Consider the following 23,059-nt stretch of genomic DNA (forward strand, 5'->3'; position numbering starts at 1 on the left):
CATAGTGAAGTATGGTGGTGGCAGCATCATGCTATGGGGATGTTTTTCATCAGCAGGGACTGGGAAACTGGTCAGAATTGAAGGAATGATGGATGGCGCTAAATACAGGTAAATTCTTGAGGGAAACCTGTTTCAGTCTTCCAGAGATTTGAGACTGGGACGGAGGTTCACCTTCCAGCAGGACAATGACCCTAAGCATACTGCTAAAGCAACACTCCAGTGGTTTAAGGGGAAACATTTAAATGTCTTGGAATGGCCTAGTCAAAGCCCAGACCTCAATCCAATTGAGAATCTGTGGTATGACTTAAAGATTGCTGTACACCAGCGGAACCCATCCAACTTGAAGGAGCTGGAGCAGTTTTGCCTTGAAGAATGGGCAAAAATCCAAGTGGCTAGATGTGCCAAGCTTATAGAGACATACCCCAAGAGACTTGCAGCTGTAATTGCTGCAAAAGGTGGCTCTACAAAGTATGAGGGTGAATAGTTATGCACGCTCAAGTTCTGTTTTTTTGTCTTATTTCTTGTTTGTTTCACAATAAAAAAGATGTTGCATCTTCAAAGTGGTAGGCATGTTGTGTAAATCAAATGATACAAACCCCCCAAAAATCATTAATTCAGGTTGTAAGGCAACAAAATAGGAAAAATGCCAAGGGTGGTGAATCCTTTCGCAAGCCACTGTACTGTAGTGATCATTCAACTGCAGTAATTACGATTTAAAAATACATTTCATTGCGGTAAAGTCATCATTGTAACATCAGAGTAACATCACCACACATACAGTATCTACAGCCAGATCAAAACAGAGTCACGGTACACTACACAGGTGTGCCATTGAGCAGACAGAGGGTTAGTGTACTGTGCTAACATGTGTGCCATTGATACAGACAGAGGATTAGCGTAATAGCGTACCATGCTAACATGTATGCAATTGAAGCAGACAGAGGGTTAGCATAGTACCGTACCATGCAAACATGTGTGCCATTGATGCAGACAGAGGGTTAGCATTGTACCGTGCTAGTGTTGGTGTCCTCTGGCTCATACACCACCACCGTGGTGTTACTGGTGAAGCCGATCTCCCCATTGGCGATTTCGGGGGTGACTGTGAGGGTGAGGTTGAGCGCCCCTCCGAAGTGAGGACTCACAGATGGGATGGGAGGGCTGATACTGATCAGGTCCACACTATCCAGCTGAAAGAGAGACAGCAATGATTATTAAGCACAAATCCCCTATAGCCATCTTCAAATACATGACCTGAATACCAGTAGGCCGCATTATTTGTTGTGTTAGCCAAATGGAAAATGAAACCCTTTAAAAATGTCTTAAAAAAAGAAAAGAAATACATTACTCTCATATGAGTGGTATACTGTATAAGTAGAGGTGTGGGCTTCATTCAGGTATTGTGGAGTTAGTTAATCAGGGAAGGAACAGAATGTTAAGCGTTCATGCAATGTGGCAGTTTTCTCTCAGGCATTAGTGTTCTATTGTGCAGTACTGTACCTCTTTACCCCTCCATGATTCCAATTAAACCACTCTCTTAACTTTACTCTCTCACTACACTATGAATGACCTATCTCCAAAGACCTCTCAGCACTGTTAATCTACCTCTTCTTTGGGGTGTGTGTTTTCGCATGTGTGTGAGGGAGCAGTTTGGGACCTATTGAATGTGAAGGAGGTACTTTGTTTTTAAGCGCTGCCTGATGAGGGCTGTTTGTTTGGATGCTTGGACAGATCCCATGGCAACAGGCCAGAGCACAGTTCTCAGGTCCAAGTCTCTCACACATGCAAATGAGGAACCATGTCTCTGGACAAGCTTGAAAAAACTAAGAACCAACCAACATTTTCCAAAGCTGGAGTGGCTCACCACTTTCTAAAAACATTTGCATACAGTAGCACAGGTGAGCTATGTTAAAGTCTTCGCACTAATTCAAACAAAATGGACATAAAACCTCCCCTGTATGAATTCTGTGTCCCACTCCCTGTGACAGTACTTCTATGACTGGGTCAGTATTTGACCCAAAGGTGTTGCCGTCCGAGACCTCTGGCCCCACCTGGATGAGGAAGTGGGCTCCGTTCTGCAGGAAGGCATCGTTGCGGATGGGCAGGGTGAGTCTGGCCAGGTCCTGGCCCTGAGAGAACAGCACAGTAGTAGAGCGGCTGCCGTTCAGCACCCCGTCCCGGGCCAGCCCGGGGTTCACGGGCCCCGCGGGGATGTAGAGGGTGTGGACGGCCAGGGCTACCTCCCCCAGGGTGCCCCCCTCCCGCAGAAAGCTAAGGGACAGGAAGCGTCCATCGGGCTGACTTTGGATGGTCTGGTTCTCCTCCGGGTGGAAGCGGAACAGGCCGTACACGTCATCACTGTCCTGGATGTAGAACATCATCTGTGGAAGGAGGGAGGGAGAGGAAGGAAAAGGGGGGGGGGGGGAGGAGAAAGCACCAGACTCTGTGTCATAAAGAAAGAGCCCTGGGCTAATTTTAGAGATGCATCCTCTTTAATTAAATGGGCTAGAATAGCTTTCATGAGCTTTTTTACTAGGGCTTACTGTAGATGTTTGACAAGGACTCATGGCTGTCTGACAGGTTCCAAGTGTTGCAGGCTTGCAGCATTTGGAGTGTGTGTTAAATCATTTGTATTCTCTTGACACATACATTGATGAACTTATTCAACTACAAGAGTTGTCTTCTAATGCTTACAAGCAGTGCTTAGTCAACTGCTTATACACACATGGACAGCAGATACCACATGTTGAGAGTCCAACCACTGTGTGTGTGCGTGTGTGTGTGTTCTAATGCATTAACATAAACAAGGGTTAGATCTACCCACTCCTTTCACACATAGCCAACATGGGAAGCTGTGACAAAGATGGCAGTAATAAAGACATCACACTGCCACACCCACTCATACACACACACACACATTTGTTTTACTATCCTTGTGGGGACCAAACAAAATCCTATTTTCCCTAACACCTAACCCTAACCCTTAACCCTAACCCTAACCACAAACCCTAATCCTAAACCTAACCCTTACAGTAACCCTAACCCTAAATCCTAATCCTAAACCTAACCCTTATAGTAACCCTAACCCTAAACCTAACCCCTAAACCCAAAATAGCCTTTTTCCTTGTGGGGACTGGTGAAATGTCCCCATTTGTTCGAATTTTCCTTGATTTACTGGGTCATTCTACAGATTCGGTGACATTTCAGTATTGTCAGTGTCCCAAGATGTACTAGTGTTATAACTTGTCAGAACATTTATCAAACTACACTTAAATTACAACATTTCAAAGTTTTACATGTTTTTAATATGGAGTAGAGAATATGATTTTAAACAGAGATGAATTTCAATACTTATATGTTTGCTTTTCTTAGGAGTATTAAGAATTTCGCCTGTCCCTATTGACCATCATGCAAATGGCGTGACTCATTTTGAGTACACAGTGTTAAATAATAATGCTTTTTTTTTGTTAAATTAATTGTATATGCCCCCTTATTATGCATAATCCATTTTCTCAGCATAAGACATTTTATTTTCTGAGAAATTCAGGCTTTTACCCCTGTCCTTGTATTTCTTTCAACCCCGTAACGCAACAATACCCCCACTCACAATTAAATAATGGTTTGATCCTGTGGACATCATTTATGAGGAAGTGACATCATACAAGTCTTCAGAGAAGCCTGGTGTGACAAGTGGTAAGCTGCTCTCTCACTTTTTATAAATATTTCATGTTTTTTAAGCACATATGGGCTTTGTCAATCTCAGGTATTCAACTCTGTTGGGGGGGGGAATTCATAGTTAAGATTTTACCAAGAATTGTTTTTATAGCTATGAAGTATAACAATGTCTTTTGTTGAATAAGGCCATGTGGCACACTGCTAGCTGCTAGCATCCCGAATTAGCAACAGATTAGCACAAAATCTTCAACCCTGTCACATTCAACCCCATCACATTTTTCAATGTTACGGGGTTGAATGGCTGTTACAGGGTTGAATAGCTGTTAAATATTAGCAATATTTAATGTATATTGCTTAATACCAATCATATTTTCTTGTTGAATGTTTGTTGTTTACGGTTTTACAGTATCAACTAAAAGTACGAGGAATTTTTGAAAATAATAACTTTAAAAAAGTGACAATTAATTTGTTCTCTCTCCTATATACATTGACATATTTAGGAGTATTATCTGCAAGTTCATGTTCATTTTACTACATAGTGATTAAAAGGATACAATATTTAGTCTTGAAGAGTAAGCAGGTCATTGACTTGACCTTGACCTACAATTTCAGATTCAACAATGGAAAAAACAGCAGCAGAAAGGAAACACACATAGAGAGGAAGGTGAGGGACATCCGCGCGCCGGTGGTCAGGTAATTCTCCTGGAAATGTAAGATCTTTAAGACACGAGGTGGTGGTGGTCATGGACACACAATCAACAGAAAATAAAGTTTTGTTGCTTTAAAGCATAATTTGGTAATGCATAAAAAGACTAGAGAATGTAAATGAAGACTAGTCTAAAAAGACATACAGTATACTGCCTTGGCAACTGGTGCATGAGGGGTTCATGTTCACTAGCCGACTGGTTTGTACTGACATATTTAGGAGTATTATCTGCAAGTTCACGTTCATTTTACTACATAGTGATTAAAAGGATACAGTAATTAGTTTTGGAGAGTAAACTGGTCATTGACTTGACCTTGACCTACAATTTCAGATGTTGTTACTGTTATTAGTTCATTAATGTGTTTTACTCTGTCTAGCTTTCATCTAGATTCTTTAGATTTTAAAAGCTATGTTGACAGTAGGTTTAAAAATGTTTAAAATGTTTAAAAAATGGCAACATGTTAGTGATCTCAAAAGATAAAACATATGACACGTGATGCTTTTCACTCAACCCTGTTACATGATTTTCAACCCTGTTGCGGTGCATTCATCCCTGTTACGAGATTATTTTTTTACATTTTTGTATTAAATACACAAAATATAACATCAATAGTGTTTTTATTGTGTGTATTAAATCAGGGTAAATAAGGCTATTTCAATTTTGTCAGGAATTACGCAGCATTCTTGCACATTTCTTGCGAAAATGTGGAGTTAGATTAGAAATTTCTTCATCGTAAACTGGAAAGGATGGTGCTGGTCAGTTTTTCTTGATTTTCTCTTTAATTACAATATGCCATTATTTACAAGGGACATCTAAACTGTGAGATTATGCCAGAAGCTGATCTCAAGCTTATTGGAAAAATGAATAGTTGAATAACAAAATGACTGTGACGGGGTTGAATTAAATTGGGACTTGTTTGAGAAAATAATACAGAATAATAACTTAATACTCTACATTGAGATGGGAAAATGTATTTTCTATCAAGTACACACATTACTTTGTCACATCAAATAAAAAAAAGCTTAAGATTTTAATGTTCATTGTTTCATCCTCCTCAATCACAAAAGGCACCGAATCTGTAGAATGACCCTACTATCCTTGTGAGGACTTCTGGTCCCCACAAGTATAGTAAAACCAAAAACACACACACACACACACAGGCATACCCCCCACAGTTGTTTTGTCTTTGTTTAGATTATTTCAACCACATTAAGGGAACACCCAGTGTGAAGTGACAGTATTAGCAGGGTCTACTGTACAGGACCAGGGTGTGTGCCAAGTCTCCAGCCACCCACCCACCCACCTCCAGCCACCCACACACACACACACACACACACACACACACACACACACACACACACACACACACACACACACACACACACACACACACACACACACACACACACACACACACGACCACATCCTCTAGAGAGGAGGGGACTGCTCTCCAGATGTGTCCCCCACAAGTGTAGCCCTCCCCCGCAAACCTCCTCAGGAGGGCGTGGGTAGTAGACCTGCTCTCTCCCTCCCTCTCTCCCTCCCTCCCTCCCTCCCTCCCTCCCTCTCTGTCAGGCGCTGCCCAATGCTAGACATGGCACTAAGCTACCAGGGTTGACAAGCAACTTTCTGACTGTCCTGATTCAACTTTCTGTCTTCCCCAGCTTGAATTTGGTATTGCAATTAAACAACAGCCAACACAGAGCTCCTCAAAACCAACAGCATCAACAAAATGACAGAACTGAACATAAAATCTGGTTTAAATACCAGAAAACCCTACGTCTGAATACAAAACAAATCGTCAGACTCTAGTATTAGAACTGAAACTTAAAATATAGATTGGTACTGTTGGACCAATCAACCAATCAATCAATCAATTAACAGCAGTGGAATCCTAACCAATCATATCCTAGTTGAAGTGTGAGTAGCCAGGCCAGACTGACCTCCATAGGCTCGTCCACTTCGGCCCCTCCCTGCACAGTATCCGGCAGCAGTCGGAGGATGAAGGCCTCTGCTTCCTCTGGAAGCTCATCAGCTGTGATGTTCAAGGGCAAGACCGCGCTCATCTGACCCGCCGTCAACCACAGTGTGCCCGCCTCGGGGCTCAGGTCATCTGACACGGGCGAGCGGTCGCTGGAGTTCCGACTGATGGTCCAGTTGACAGAGATGTCACCATAGTTACCGCCGTTCCTCACGATGGAGATACCGTCAAATCTTTTGGACAAGAGAGGGTGGGGATGTGAGAATAGCAGAGACACAGAAACAGTTGAGGTTCAATGTGTTTGGAAACTATAATGTTATAAGATGACACACTGATCCAATAACATTCTCCTCCTAACTGTAGTTTGACCAACCTGTCAGTCTTATCCTCGTTGATACTGATTAGCTGAGTGAGTTGGCTGCCACTGATAGACAGGACCCCGTGGGGCTTATCATTGGGCTCGATGGTGACCAGCACGGCATTGGGCGGGATCAGCACTGCATCTCCTCTCACCGTCTCCTCCAGCAGCACCACGTGGAACGACTCGGCAATCTCCGGCACCTCGTCATCGCTGATGTTGAAGAGCAGACGTGCCTCATAGACCCATGGGGGAAATGTCACTGTTCGTACCGCCTGCAGGTCCACGAAATCCACCGCTGGAGTGGCGCTGCCTGCCCCGTCGCCGCTGACGACCACGTAGTCCACAGAGATCTCTGTGTCGTCTGAGCCCACCAGGCGGCCGTGGTCAGCCAGGAGGCCGCGGGTCACGATCAGGGAGATGACCCCGGCGGTCTCGGCAACGGCCACCTGGGACTGGGAGAAGCGCAGAGGGCTGTCGTTCCGGCGGATCTTCAGCTCCACGCTGCTGCCATTGGGGTTGAGGACCGCCCCGCCCGCCACGCCCGTCAGCCTGACTGTGAACACCTCGTCATCCTCAGGGATCTGAGGGAAATGACAGTAACAACGGTTTAGTGATGTTTTACCATCATGCATTTCACAAAAGAATAATACATGTTCAACCATTTCCTCTACCATACATCCATTACACATTCCAGTACCATGTTTCCCTATCAATTTCAAAGAGGAATTCAATCCTGTATGCCCTGATCTCATTCTACACAACATAACTTCCCTTGTGTTTCCATTACATGACACTATCTCCCTTAAAGATTTTCTTGTACTATAAGAATGTCTGCCCTTAATATTTTTTATTTTATTTAACCTTTATTTAACTAGGCAAGTCAGTTAAGAACAAATTATTATTTACAATGACGGCCTACCAGAAGGCAAAAGGCCTCCTGCGGGGACGGGGACTGGGATTAAAAATAAAAATGTAGGAAAAAACACACATCACGATAAGAGAGACACCACAACACTACATAAAGCTAAGACAACAACACAGCATGGCAGCAACACATGACAACACAGCATGGTAGCAACACAACATGACAACAATACGGTAGCAACACAACATGGCAGCAGCACAACATGGCACTTTAATAACTCTACCTACATGTACATATTACCCCAATTACCTAAACTAACCGGTGCCCCCACACATTGACTCGGTACCAGTACCCCCTGTATATAGCCTCGCTATTGTTATTTTTACTGCTGCTATTTAATTATTTGTTACTTTTATTTCATATTATTTTATATTGTCTTTTTGAGTGATTTTTTGGGGTATTCTTTCTTAAAACTGCATTGTTGGTTAAGGGCTTGTAAGTAAGCATTTCACTGTAAGGTCTACACCTGTTGTATTAGGCGCATGTGACAAATACAATTTGATTTGATTTGATTTGGTACTACTTGTATCCCATTGTCTCTGCCTGCAATCTACCCCATTTTTCCGAATCAATGTTTTAATCTACCCAACTGCACCTGTAAATCCACAATAAAAAAATTCACAGGTGTTTTTGCTTATATATCTACTATATAATTTCCATAAACTCCTGTATGAGCCGGAATCCAACAGAACAGAATTTCAACACAATTTATTTGTAAGCCAACAACAGCATAATTATTTCTAACCATAAATCCTCACATTCTGACTTTCCTGATCTTAAACTACACAAAACCGATGCAGAGTTTGAACATATTACAACTTGTCTTGGTTGCACCTCCTCTATCCATTGCAATTCAACAATTATCGCAACCATTTCTGTTGAATATACAGATAAATCATTTGTAGGGGGTGTTGAGGGCCAGAAATTTGGCTTGGCCCCTAAGACCATCACAAACTTTTATAGATGCACAATTGAGAGCATCCTGTCGGGCTGTATCACCGCCTGGTACGGCAACTGCACCGCCCGCAACCGCAGGGCTCTCCAGGGGTTGGTGCGGTCTGGACATCAACCACCCGAGCCACGGCCTGTTCGCCCCGCTACCATCCAGGAGGCGAGGTCAGTACAGGTGCATCAAAGCTGGGACCGAGAGACTGAAAAACAGCTTCTATCTCAAGGCCATCAGACTGTTAAATAATCATCACTAGCTGGCTACCACCCGGTTACTCAACCCTGCACCTTAGAGGATGCTGCCCTATATACATAGACATGGAATCACTGGTCACTTTAATAATGGAACACTAGTCACTTTAATAATGTTTACATACTGCTTTACTCATGTACTCATGTATATAGTGTATTCTGTTCTACTGTATTTTAGTTAATGACACTTCGACATTGCTCGTCCAAATATTTATATATTTCTTAATTACATTCTTTCACTTTTAAATTTGTGTGTATTGTTGTGAATTGTTAGATACTACTGCACTGTTGGAGCTAGGAACACAAGCATTTCGCTACACCCGCAATAACATCTGCTAAATATGTGTATGTGACCAATAAAATTTGATTTGATTTGATTAAAGACCTACATCACTATACTGAGAGCGTGTCCATTTCTAAAAGGACATATTTGGGTGTTTTTGGAGCTTGTTCATGTATTTTGCGTTCCCTGATACTGCACAACGAGCAATGAGGAAGTGAATCACGGCTGGGGTAAGTTTATTTAAAAAAAAGAAATCACAAAAAAAAGTCAGTGGCCCATTAAATATATAACATGCCATTTACATTCAAAATAGGGATTTACTTCAGAAATAGGAAAATTCTACTTTATGGCAAAAACGAGGGTGGCTGTTCGGGGTGGAAGGATAGCTAACCCTTCCCCTAACCCTAACCCTAACCTTAATCTTTAACATAACTCCTAACCTTAACCCTAACCTTAACCCTTTAACCTCACTCCTAACCTTAACCCTAACCCCTAGCCTAGATAACATTAGCCACCTAGCTAACGTTAGCCAATATATACAAATGGGAATTCGTAACATATCATACTTTTGAAAATTCATAACATATCGTACAAATTGCTATTCATAACATATAATACGTATTGCAATTCATAACATATTATACGAATTGTAATTCATAATATATCATGCGAAATGAATGATGGACAACCATAAATTAATACATACCATACGAAACGTTACATATCATACTAAATTGATTGTCTCGAATTCACGTACAGAATAATACGAAATGCTATGAGATCAGGTTGCAGTCAAAAGAAAAGGAAATGCTTGTTAACTACGTGAATAAATGAGTCTGTTTTCAACAAATCAACTGTTTTAGACTATTGTATTTTAACCAAGCAAGATAAATAAACGTGTAGTCACTACTCAGTGAATTAACAAAATCATTTTGGAACGAACGTTTGCAGACATTTAAATAGTCTGTCGAAGTCAATGTGTTTAGAACAGGATTCATAGTGTAATGGTTAGAGTTGATGCTTGTGGATCAGAACATTGTGCGTTCGCGTCCCGGAGGACATATTTTAACCATTCTTTAGTTTACAGTTTTGACAGCCCCCTCCCGACACACTTATTTTATTTTATTAGGTGGCTTTGGGTTCGTGGGCAGGCAAATGGCGGTGAGTGACTTTCTAGAACGGAGGAGAGACCAGCTCTCACTCTCAAGGAAGAGATCGTTGCCCTAATCAATGAGATGCACGCCATCCCTACGGCAGGGTTTCCCAAACTCGGTCCTGGTGCCCCCATTGGGTGTATGTTTTGTTTTTTGCCCTAGCACTACACAGCTGATTCAAATAACCAACTCATCATCAAACTTTGATTATTTTAATCAGCTGTGTAGTGCTAGGGCAAAAACCAAAACGTGCATCCATGGGGAGCCCCAGGACTGAGTTTGGGAAACCTTGCCTATGGTACTGCCCTGTGATACAGTGATTTATGGAAAAGTGGCAGATTGTGGACCAGCTGGTTGACAGAGCGATTGACCATCTCTACGTGCTTGTTAATGTCCTCCTCCCACTGGAACATCCAACTCCTCCACTCCGTGATGTCAGAGTAGACCACCGTTGTCCTGGGGAACATTCGGATGACTACCTCCAAAATCAGCTCGCATCTGACGGACCAGGGCTGACCCCTTTGTTTGTCCCAAGTCGTTTCCACCAAGGTGGATGAATATGATATTTTCGCGGTCACGCCTTGTCAAGAGAGAATTAGTCAGAACCCTTCCATTGAGAACAGCTCATCCATATTTCACGCTCCTGTAGTCATCTAGCCAGCTACATTTTGTAATCGCATAGTAAATATTTGCTTCAATCTTTGTTACCTTGCTCTTGCCAATTTGCTTTGAGCATTGATCAGTAGGGTTATGAGCTGGGATCTCATCAATAAATTAAATCTATTAAACGCACAACAGGAGAGCATGTTTCATGCTGTATTATAGTTGTATAATAATGTTCCATAATCACCATCCGGTGTAAAAACCATTGAAAAAATAAAGGACATTCACATGAGCACCACGATGCCTATTCCACCCATGCTCTACCAAGGTTTTGCAGCACACAGCTTTGACCTACTACAGTAGATATGTTGGTATTGTACTTCAAACTATGTGTAGGCAGGTTGCTTAGGATTCAAACCTTCTCAAACAGCCTAATTCATACTCTTCAGTTGGATAATGGACTTTACAGAACCCTGCTATTAAAATTACTTTAAGCTACACATTCTTTTGACAGAGGTAACGAACTGTCCATTGATCAGCACAGCAATTGATAAAACAGGACCATGTTTGAAACACAAGTAGTTCTGAGCTTCTGTCAATATTACACAGGTAAGCTAACAGTTACAGAAATCAGGAATGCAGACAGGCTTTATCTATCTGAACTACTGTGTACAACACACCACAACCTGTTGTTATGTTGGGCACCTACTGACCAAAAAAGGATGTTATAAAAAAAAATGTCATGACATGTTTTGCTAAAATAAAGGTATGCACCACATTATTACAAGACAAAACAGTTCAATCATGCCTAATGGTCTTGTAAGTATAAAAGAAAAGCTGTAAGTATAATAGCATGAAAAGGTAGTGGAATGGGATAATGTCTTACTGTGGTGTGTGAAGAATCCAATACTTTACCTTGTATGCGGTACAAATCACATTATTGTGGAAGCACCTCCTCTAAGAGTATGAATTAGGCTGTTTGAGAAGGTTTGAATCCTAAGCAACCTGCCTACACATAGTTTGAAGTATAATACCAACATAGCTACTGTAGTGGGTCAAAGCTGTGTGCTGGAAAACCTTGGTAGAGCATGAGTGGTATAGGTATTGTGGTGCTCATGTGAATTTCCTTTATTTTTCAGCTTCAGACCAATGCCTATTCTCACTTAAAACATAGTTTTTGTTTTTTAATATGTATAGGGGTAAGGTGACTCAGCATCAGGATATATGACAAACAGAGTAGCAGCAGTGCATATGATTATTTGATACATTAGGTACATAATATGGGAATATATACAGTTGAAGTCGGAAGTTTACATACACTCAATTAGTATTTGGTAGCATTGTAACTGAGTCAGGTTTGTAGGCCTCCTTGCTCGCACTGTCACGATCGTCCAATGAGGGAGACCAAAGCGCAGCGCGTTGAGCGAACATGACTTTATTAACTTAAAGTACTCACTACAAAAACAACAAACAATGACGAATCGTGAAGTCCTCGGTTACAATGACTGACAAGGAACAAAAACCCACAACCCCAAGGTGAAAACAGACAGTATAAATATGGCTCCCAATCAGAGACAACGAGCCAACAGCTGACACTCGTTACCTCTGATTGGGAGTCACTCCTTCAAACAAAGAAATACAACCCAACAGAAATACCAACATAGAAATACACCCAATGAATGAACACACCCTGGCTCAACATACAGAGTCCCAGAGCCAGAGCGTGACACGCACACAATTTTTCAGTTCTGCCCACACATTTTCTTTAGGATTGAGGTCAGGGCTTTGTGATGGCCACTCCAATACCTTGACTTTGTTGTCCTTAAGCCATTTTGCCACAACTTTGGAAGTATGCTTGGGGTCATTGTCCATTTGGAAGACCCATTTACGACCAAGCTTTAACTTCCTGACTGATGTCTTGAGATGTTGTTTCAATATATCCACATAATTTTCCTTCCTCATGATGCCATCTATTTTGTGAAGTGCGCCAGTCCCTCCTGCAGCAAAGCACCCCCACAGCATGATGCTGCCACACACGTGCTTCACGGTTGGGATGGTGTTCTTCGGCTTGCAAGTCATCCCCTTTTTCCTCCAAACATAACGATGGTCATTATGGCCAAACAGTTCTATTTTTGTTTCATCAGACCAGAGGACATTTCTCCAAAAAGTACGATCTTTGTCCCCATGTGCAGTTGCAAACCATAGTCTGGCTTTTTTTATGGCGGTTTTGGAGCAGTGGCTTCTTCGTTGCTGAGCAGCCTTTCAGGTTATGTCGATATAGGACTCGTTTTACTGTGGATATAGATAATGTTGTACCTGTTTCCTCCAGCATCTTCACAAGGTCCTTTGCTGTTGTTCTGGGATTGATTTGCGCTTTTCGCACCAAAGTACATTCATCTCTAGGAGACAGAACGCGTCTCCTTCCTGAGCGGTATGACGGCTGCGTGGTCCCATGGTGTTTATACTTGCGTACTATTGTTTGTACAGATGAACGTGGTACCTTCAGGCGTTTGGAAATTGCTCCCAAGGATGAACCAGACTTGTGGAGGTCTACAATTGTTTTTCTGAGGTCTTGGCTGATTTCTTTTGATTTTCCCATGATGTCAAGCAAAGAGGCACTGAGTTTGAAGGTAGGCCTTGAAATACATCCACAGGTACACCTCCAATTGACTCAAATTATGTCAATTAGCCTATCAGAAGCTTCTAAAGCCATGACATCATTTTCTGGAATTTTCTAAGCAATTTAAAGGCACAGTCAACTTAGTGTATGTAAACTTCTGACCCACTGGAATTGTGATACAGGGAATTATATGTGAAATAATCTGTCTATAAACAATTGTTGGAAAAATTACTTGTATCATGCACAAAGTAGATGTCCTAACCGACTTGCCAAAACTATAGTTTGTTAACAAGAAATTTGTGGAGTGGTTGAAAAACGAGTTTTAATTACTCCAACCTAAGTGTATGTAAACTTCCAACTTCAACTGTAGTGTTATCTCAATGGTTTACTGATATGTAACTCTGGGTTTACTTAGCCTGCAAAATAATGCTTCAGATGATCCATGTGTTTGATGTGAAGCTGTCTGGTAAAAGGTGTAAGTGATAGCATGTAGAAGGGGTGGAGAGGACTGGGTACCTGGTCATCCTGGATGAGGATGCTGAAGACCACCAAAGCCTGTCCAGGTGGAATGGTGATGTTCCCCCGGGCTGGACTGAGGTCCTCCAGGGCAGGGTTAGGGCCTCCAGAGATCTGCCCATGTAAAAACCACAACATATTGCTCACATATAGTCATCAGAATGACAGGAATACGTTTATCTGAAAAGTGAGTATCTGCATGTGTGTGTGCGCGTGTGCATGTGCGTGTGGGCGTGTGTGTGCTATGCATCAGTGCATGTGTGTGTGTGTGGCTGGCATAAGTAGACCGGGTGACAGATTGACATCCATACTAAAATGCAACCGGCCTAATGATCTGACGTGACCTAACCACAGGGAGGTCAAACAGGGGTCAGTTACTGTTACAGTGACCTCACCTCAAAGTTGACCGTCACTGTCCCATATGTCCCCTTCTCTCTGAACAGGCTGAGAGGCACATACTGGTTCCTCCCTCTAGGCTCATCCACAATGATCTGTTCAGTCTGGGGGAGAGAAAGAGAGAGAGAGAGAGAGAGAGAGAGAGAGAGAGAGAGAGAGAGAGAGAGAGAGAGAGAGAGAGAGAGAGAGAGAGAGAGAGAGAGAGAGAGAGAGAGAGAGAGAGAGAGAGAGAGAGAGAGAGAGAGAGAGAGAGAGAGAGAGAGAGAGAGAGAGAGAGAGAGCGAGTGTCAGAGAGAGAGAGAGAGAGAATTAACATTGTCTTTAGTGATTATGAAATGAATTAGTTCCTCTCCACAAGACTACAACCTTCATAGACCACATGATGAGCATATTGACTCTAAAACTAAACAAAAATAAAACATGTTTCAGAATCATAATTCCGGAGGCAGAGAGACTTCTTTGATTTCCAAGAAGCAAAATAATGATCCCGAATAAGACCCTAAGGGGGGTGCAGGCAGGACCCAATACTATGGTTACCATAGTAACCCTCAAAACTCCCACTGACAAGTTAATCCTAGGAGCAAACTGCAGCTGTTGTGGTTGTGCTGCCCCTGGCAACTCCAGAATCCTCCTGCACAACCATCTGCATGGATCCCCTCTGTGGCATTTGAACCCCACCCCTTGCCCCACCCCACCCCTGGCCCCACCCCACCCCTGGCCAAAGCCTAATTTCCTTATCCTGACTGTGACTAAAGCCTTCCCTCTCAATCTAACATGGTACGTACTGTAGTAGGTAGCCAAATTATACTCCCTACTTGCTCTCTTGTAAAATTCTCCCTGTATAATAATAAACAAGACGGCAGAGTGAGACAGATTTAAACTAAAATAAAACCTTATATTCCCAATGGTCAGTACCTGGGATTCCCTTTACATTCATTGAAGGTTAAAACGGAACTGGTTGAAATGGAATGTAGGCTATAAGCAAGAATCAACACTAGACAGATAGATGTTTCTTACGGAGTTGAAGGAGATGATTCCGAAGGCATTGTCATTGGACAGGATGGTGATGGTGGCTCTGTTGGGCGTCCCAAGTCTCACGCCATTGGAGGAGCTCTGAAAGAAGAGCAATGATGAGAAATCCATTGTGCTGTCCCCTTATCAGGCATGCAAACAATATCATATCCCTTTTATACCAAGACAAAAACGTGCCAACTTTACCGTGCCGTCTTCTTTATACCACCTTTTCTTTATATCTGAAAGGTGAAGCCAGTAACAAAGCCGGCACATTCACAAGGCTTCACAGAAATGCTTTTAATGCATTTATTCTCTCCATGTAAATGCATGTAGTTCTGTCCTTGAGCTGTTCTTGTCTATTGTCACAGAAATGCATTGGCATTTAGCCTGGGGGAGCACACAGAGTGCATCTGCCACTTCATCTTTTTTCCTTGTACTTTGTCAGGTAAATATTTAAAGGAACCTTATAATTAGCTAATAAATGATGGGTTAATATGCATATGTTTCTAACTTAGACTACAAATCGCTAGTAGGCTATCTGTCTTCAGCCAAAATAACTGGTGGGGAGATTGAAAGGAGAGAGCGCACGCGATGGTGTGATCACATTGGCTGGTGATGATAAATTGATATACTGAAGAGATCCAAATGAGTAAACAACGATTGGAAAAATGGAAATCACTTGATGATCAGCCATCGATTAATTTTTGTGAAGCAGGTGGTTTAATGGTGGCACCACATTTTCAAGTGAGTGTGATGTCTGTAACCACTTGACATTGGTAAACTACGGGATTGCTTTGTGTATATTTACATTTACATTTTAGTCATTTAGCAGACACTTTTATCCAGAGCGACTTACAGTTAGTGAGTGCTTACATTTTTCATACTGCCCCCCCGTGGGAAACGAACCCACAACCCTGGCGTTGCAAGCGCCATGCTCTACCAACTGAGCTACAGGGGACTACTGTGAAACACTAGGTCTATTACTCCTGTATTACTCCTGGTCCTTGGAATACAAAGTACATACATGGTCCTATTACATGTATCAAGTTCTATATTTGTGTCTAGAAGATAAGAATGAAAACAGACATTGAATTCCACCCACCTGGTCTAGAGTGGCTGCTATAGCCCCCGTAGTTCCATTATTCAGTAGATTAATTAATGCTGTACTTTGCTGGAACACTATTTGCCTCTGTATAAGAAATGCATTGACTGTTTTACTGAAAATAACAGTAATCATGAGCTAGGTACACATTTTGGCAAAATGTATGTTTCCTACTCTAGTTCAGATGCCTGTAGCTCTGTGCACTGCCAGTATCACATGCATAACTTGGTGCATATCTTCTTTGATTATAATTACCTTTGGGTAGGTGTTTGTGGGTGATACATCCAGTGCACGGAGCCAAAGGCATGTGGAGACCCTTTCAACCAGGTGGATGGAATTCAACTATTGTATTCACAATACTCCAATAATACCAATAATCTCTGTAATTTCACAATATATAAAAAATTGTTTGGGGGAACTACCATAAAGGTCAGAGTGAGATACAGTATATATACAAACGTTTGTGGAAACCCCTTCAAATTAGTGGATTCGGCTATTTCAGCCACACCAGTTGCTGACAGGTGTATAAAATCGAACAAACGGCCATGCAATCTCCATAGACAAACATTGGAAGTAGAATGGCCTTCCTGAAGAGTTCAGTGACTTTTAACGTGGCACGGTCATAGGATACCACCTTTCCAACAAGTCAGTTTGCTGACCCAGTCAACTGTAAGTGCTGTTATTGTGAAGTGGAAATGTCTAGGAGCAACAACGGCTCAGCCACGAAGTGGTAGGCCACACAAGCTCATAGAACGGGACCGCCGAGTGCTGAAGCACGTAGCGCGTAAAAATCGTCTGTCCTCGATTGCAACACTCACTACTTAGTTCCAAACTGCCTCTGGAAGCAATGTCAGCACAATAACTGTTTGTCGGGAGCTTCATGAAATGGGTTTCCATGGCCGAGCAGCCGCACACAAGCCTAAGATCACCATGCGCAATACCAAGCATTGGTTGGAGTGGTGTAAAGCTCGCAGCCATTGGACTCTGGAGCAGTGGAAACGCGTTCTCTGGAGTGATGAATCACGCTTCACCATCTGGCAGTCCGACGGACTAATCTGCGTTTGGTGGATGCCAGGAGAACGATACCTGCCCGAATGCATAGTGCCAACTGTAAAGTTTGATGGAGGAGGAATAATGGTCTGGGGCTGTTTTTCATGGTTCGGGCTAGGCCCCTTGGTACCAGTGAAGGGAAATCTTAACGCTACAGCTTACAATGACATTCTAGACGAGTCTGTGCTTCCAACTTTGTGGCAACAGTTTGGGGAAGGTCCTTTCCTGTTTCAGCATGACAATGCCCCTGTGCACAAAGCAAGGTTCATAGAGAAGTGGTTTGTTGAGATCGGTGTGGAAGAACTTGACTGGCCTGCACAGAACCCTGACCTCAACTCCATCAAACACCTTTGGGATGAATTGGAACGTTGACTGTGAACCAGGCCTAATCACCCAACATCAGTGTCCGACCTCACTAATGCTCTTGTGGTTGAATGGAAGTCCCCGCAGCAATGTTCCAACATCTAGTGGAAAGCCTTCCCAGAAGAGTGGATGCTGTTATAGCAGCAAAGGGGGGACAAACTCCATTTTAACGCCCATGATTTTGGAATGAGATGTTCGACAAGCAGGTGTCCACATACTTCTGGTCATGTAGTGTAACATGAACTGCTGTAGAGGCAACAAAGAGATTGCCTGACGACTCACCATGAATATTATTAATAAAGGTTGGAATTCCCCTTTAATATCTCTCAATCTGGGGTGGGGCTTTAAAGTAAAGTACATACTTTAATTATATGAATATGCATGACTTGAGACTAGGGCTGTGGCAGCCACAACATTTCGTCAGCCGGTGATTGTCAAGCAAATAACTGTCGGTCTCACGGTAATTGACTAACAATTAACATAAACACATTTAGCGTCTCCTGGCTTCCAACCATAGCCTACAAGCCACTGATGCAGACCTTAGGAACATCTACATTAAAAAAAGTATAATAAACGCATGTAATATAGCCTACACCTTCACAATACATCCATTATTTATTTTAGACAGGTCTAAAGAAGCATGTTATGAAGAAAATGTAGTCTATTTCAGAAGAACAGAATCGCATACTCTGAGTTGTCCTTATGTTAGGTCCTGATCTGGCTTTGCCAAATGGCTTTGGGCTACACTAGTTCATTTAGCAGGCAAGAGTTGCTTAGAATTCCATTATCTTATATGATCTTATAGAATGAAGAATACAATTGAACAAAGCTGAATAAAATAGAAAGGATATTTTCTCCAAACGATTTGAGGGAGTGCGTACAAGCGACTATTCTTTGTTGAGCGGTTAACAAATAAATAGGTACTCCTATATGCTTAATTTAGAGTTATTAATGTAACTTTAGTTGTTCTACAAACATTGGGCATTATGTTTTGATTTTTAATACATTGTAAGGCTGCATGATGCCACTCTAATGTTGATTTGAAAAAAGTCGCTTGAAAGGCATGAACTCTGCTTTGTTTTTTGCACAGGCTATACACAACTCATCAGTCTCTCATTCACAATTTGACAAGCACTTGACAATGAATCAATTTTCAAGGCGGCATCCCCTTTGTGTGGCAGTAACACAATACTGCGCGCTCCAAAGCACCTCTCGCTCACATGGCTCTCCATCACGTGATTGGGTCTTTCTCACAGGCTACAAGTGAAGACAGACACATCGGGGACACAACTGCGCGCGTCCTTATCCAATTCCAAGGTGCATATTGAAGATATTGGAAGAACTGTCCACATTTACTTTTCATCAGCCAACAAGATGAGTAGGCCTAACGAACAGCAAAAACACTAGCCTATGTCAATCTACTATCCCCCATAGTACAAAAGTTGACCTATTCTATTCTGTGCAATAAATAAATATTCCAAACATAGTCTGGGACAGTTGTGGGATGCGATAGATCACAAATTAATACAACCACTAGCATCAAAAAACATTTTTTACGCAAAGTGGCTGACGCAACAGATTAGAACATTTAGCTTAAAATGTTGATAAACTATTAGGCTATTTCTTCACATTATAAGTGCAGCAATGCGCACATGGCAGTAGGCTATGAGCACAAATGTTCCATTAGCGGGAAAACACCATTATCAAAAGTGACCGCAAATGCGATTATGCATGTAATGCTTTTATTATAAAGGTGCATTTTTATGGTTAACATTTTCTTCCCAAAACTGACGCGCTGCTTATGTATGCCAGTTAGCCTCCACCCCCTTTGTGGTCCTCTGTAGCTCAACTGGTAGAGCCCGGCGCTTGTAACGCCAAGGTAGTGGGTTCGATCCCCGGGACCACCCATACACAAAAATGTATGCACGCATGACTGTAAGTCGCTTTGGATAAAAGCGTCTGCTAAATGGCATATTATATTATTATTATATTATAAAGCGGATTAATGTGCTTAATTTTAAGAAGTTACTTGGCCACTTTAGTTGTGATACAAACCTTATCAAAACATATAGGCCTATGGGCTAGGCTACATGAGGTGTGCAACTATGAATCGAAAAACTCAACAACAAAAAAAGGCATTGCCTCTTGCTTTACGCTGGGAATAATTCACAAGTGATAATATATAATTCACAAGTGATAGGCTAATATTGTCACCCATCAGACTATTTTTGATTTAATCTTGTCTTTACATATACTAAATAATATATGTGTGAAATTTGTTTTGATTTAGAATGGACCATGCACCTACAGTTGAAGTCGGAAGTTTACATACACCTTAGCCAAATACATTTAAACTCAGTTTTTCACAATTCCTGACATTTAATCCATGTAAAGATTCCCTGTCTTAGGTCAGTTAGGATCACCACTTCATTTTAAGAATGTGAAATGTCAGAATAATAGTAGATAGAATGATTTATTTCAGCTTTTATTTCTTTCATCACATTCCCAGTGGATCAGAAGTTTACATACACTCAATTAGTATTTGGTAGCATTGCCTTTATATTGTTCAACTTGGGTCAAACGTTTCGGGTAGCCTTCCACAAGCTTCCCACAATAAGTTGGGTGAATTTTGGCCCATTCCTCCTGACAGAGCTGGTGTAACTGAGTCAGGTTTGTAGGCCTCCTTGCTCGCACACACTTTTTCAGTTCTGCCCACAAATGTTCTATAGGATTGAGGTCAGGGCTTTGTGATGGCCACTCCAATACCTTGACTTTGTTGTCCTTAAGCCATTTTGCCACAACTCTGGAAGTATGCTTGGGGTCAATGTCCTATTGGAAGACCCATTTGCGACCAAGCTTTAACTTCCTGACTGATGTCTTGAGATGTTGCTTCAATATATCCACATAATTTTCCTTCCTCATGATGCCATCTATTTTGTGAAGTGCACCAGTCCCCCCTGCAGCAAAGCACCCCCACAGCATGATGCTGCCACACACGTGCTTCACGGTTGGGATGTTGTTTTCGGCTTGCAAGCTACCCCCTTTTTCCTCAAAACATAACAATGGTCATTATGGCCAAACAGTTCTATTTTGGTTTCATCAGACCAGAGGACATTTCTCCAAAAAGTACGATCTTTGTCCCCATGTGCAGTTGCAAACCGTGGTCTGGCTTTTTTATGGCAGTTTTGGAGCAGTGGCTTCTTCCTTGCTGAGCAGCCTTTCAGGTAATGTCGATATAGGGCTCGTTTTACTGTGGATATATATACTTTTGTACCTGTTGTTTCCTCCAGCATCTTCACAAGGTCCTTTGCTGTTGTTCTGGGATTGATTTGCACTTTTCGCCCCAAAGTACGTTCATCTCTAGGAGACAGAACGCGTCTCCTTCCTGAGCGGTATGACGGCTGCGTGGTCCCATGGTGTTTATCCTTGCGTACTATTGTTTGTACAGATGAACGTGGTACCTTCAGGCATTTGGAAATTGCTCCCAAGGATGAACCAGACTTGTGGAGGTCTACAATTTTTTTTCTGAGGTCTTGGCTGATTTCTTTTGGTTTTCCCATGATGTCAAGCAAAGAGGCACTGAGTTTGAAGGTAGGCCTTGAAATACATCCACAGGTACACCTCCAATTGACTCAAATTATGTCAATTAGCCTATCAGAAGCTTCTAAAGCCATGAGATCATTTTCTGGAATTTTCCAAGCTGTTTAAAGGCACAGTCAACTTAGTGTATGTAAACGTCTGACCCACTGGAATTGTGATACAGTGAATTATAAGTGAAATAATCTGTCTATAAACAATTGTTGGAAAAATTACTTGTGTCATGCACAAAGTAGATGTCCTAACCGACTTGGCAAAACTATAGTTTGTTAACAAGAAATTTGTGTTTTTAAGTTTTAATGACTCCAACCTAAATGTATGTAAACTTCTGACTTCAACTCTATCTCGAAACAGTGGCAGGGGAAAAAATTGCGAATGGAGGACCACTTTTCCCTTTTCATGCCAGCCAGGTAGGCTATACTCCTGTTGTAAAGATAAGCAATGTGCTTAATATTAGGAAAGAAATAAGAAAGAAATATAGAAGGCCTAGCCTATACAGTGCCTTGCAAAAGTATTCATCCACCTTGGTGTTTTTCCTATTTAGTTGTATTAGAACTTGTAATTTACATGAATTTTTATTTGGATTTCATGTAATGGACATACACAAAATAGTCCAAATTGGTGAAGTGAAATGAAAAAAATCACGGAAAAGTGGTGCGTGCATATGTATACACCCCCTTTGCTATGAAGTCCCTAAATAAGATATGGTGCAACCAATTACCTTCAGAAGTCACATAATTAGTTAAATAAAGTCCACCTGTGTTCAATCTAAGTGTCACATGATCTGTCACATGATCTCAGTATACAAACACATGTTCTGAAAGGCCCCAGAGTCTGCAACAGCACTAAGCAAGGGTGTTCATTCATTCATTAAATAATGAATTATGTTTTTAATATACCAGTAACAGCCACTAAGGCAAGCTAGCAATGCCTATACTCATAGAAAAAAGGGTTCCAAAAGGGTTCTTCGGCTGTCCCCATAGGCGAACCCTTTTTGGTTCCAGGTAGAACCCTTTTGGGTTCCATGTAGAACCCTCTCTAGAAAGCGTTCTAGATGGAACCCAAAAAGGTTTTACCTGCAACCAAAAAGGTTTCTTGAAATGGTTCTCCTATTGTGACAGCCGAAGAACCCTTTAAGGTTCTAGATAGCACCTTTTTTTCTAAGAGTGTAGCATTAGCATACAGTGGGGCGAATAAGCATGTGCAGTATTGAGCAAGTGCAAGGTCATTTACTGACATTTATAGGAGTGACGTGGGCGGACGTAGACGGAGATGTAATGCAACTGACGTCAAACGTGAATTTCAAGATATGTCCTGGTACGTGGGTGGAACTATGTTCACAGACATATACACGTCCCTGCATGTTCGCGCACAAAAGTGATCCGTTATCGGAGATACAGTATACGGGGACGTGTCCTGAAACTGTACGTTTTCGGACTTGTGGACTGGAGTTGAATTGTTGATAGTCAGATTAATAAAATAGTTCATTTAAAACGTTTACATGCTTTGCAAGAA

The 23,059-nt window shown here is 41.9% G+C and overlaps 1 protein-coding gene across 1 annotated transcript in view; it reads right to left on the reverse strand.

Annotated features, from left to right (window-relative positions):
- LOC311144254 (adhesion G-protein coupled receptor V1-like) overlaps nucleotides 1–23,059 on the reverse strand; it is a gene marked incomplete at its 5' end in the record, with an annotated part of 183,987 nt that overhangs the window by 154,827 nt on the left and 6,101 nt on the right. The window contains 7 exons of the mRNA XM_084180264.1: nucleotides 1,011–1,187; nucleotides 2,049–2,378; nucleotides 6,323–6,593; nucleotides 6,734–7,302; nucleotides 14,023–14,136; nucleotides 14,418–14,522; nucleotides 15,436–15,531. Of these exons, the coding sequence (XP_084036390.1) occupies nucleotides 1,011–1,187; nucleotides 2,049–2,378; nucleotides 6,323–6,593; nucleotides 6,734–7,302; nucleotides 14,023–14,136; nucleotides 14,418–14,522; nucleotides 15,436–15,531 (1,662 nt within the window). The remainder of the gene's footprint in view (nucleotides 1–1,010; nucleotides 1,188–2,048; nucleotides 2,379–6,322; nucleotides 6,594–6,733; nucleotides 7,303–14,022; nucleotides 14,137–14,417; nucleotides 14,523–15,435; nucleotides 15,532–23,059) is intronic.

The sequence above is a fragment of the Coregonus lavaretus genome (genome assembly GCF_964263955.1).
Source record: "Coregonus lavaretus genome assembly, chromosome: 17".
NCBI classification, from domain to species: Eukaryota; Metazoa; Chordata; class Actinopteri; order Salmoniformes; family Salmonidae; genus Coregonus; species Coregonus lavaretus.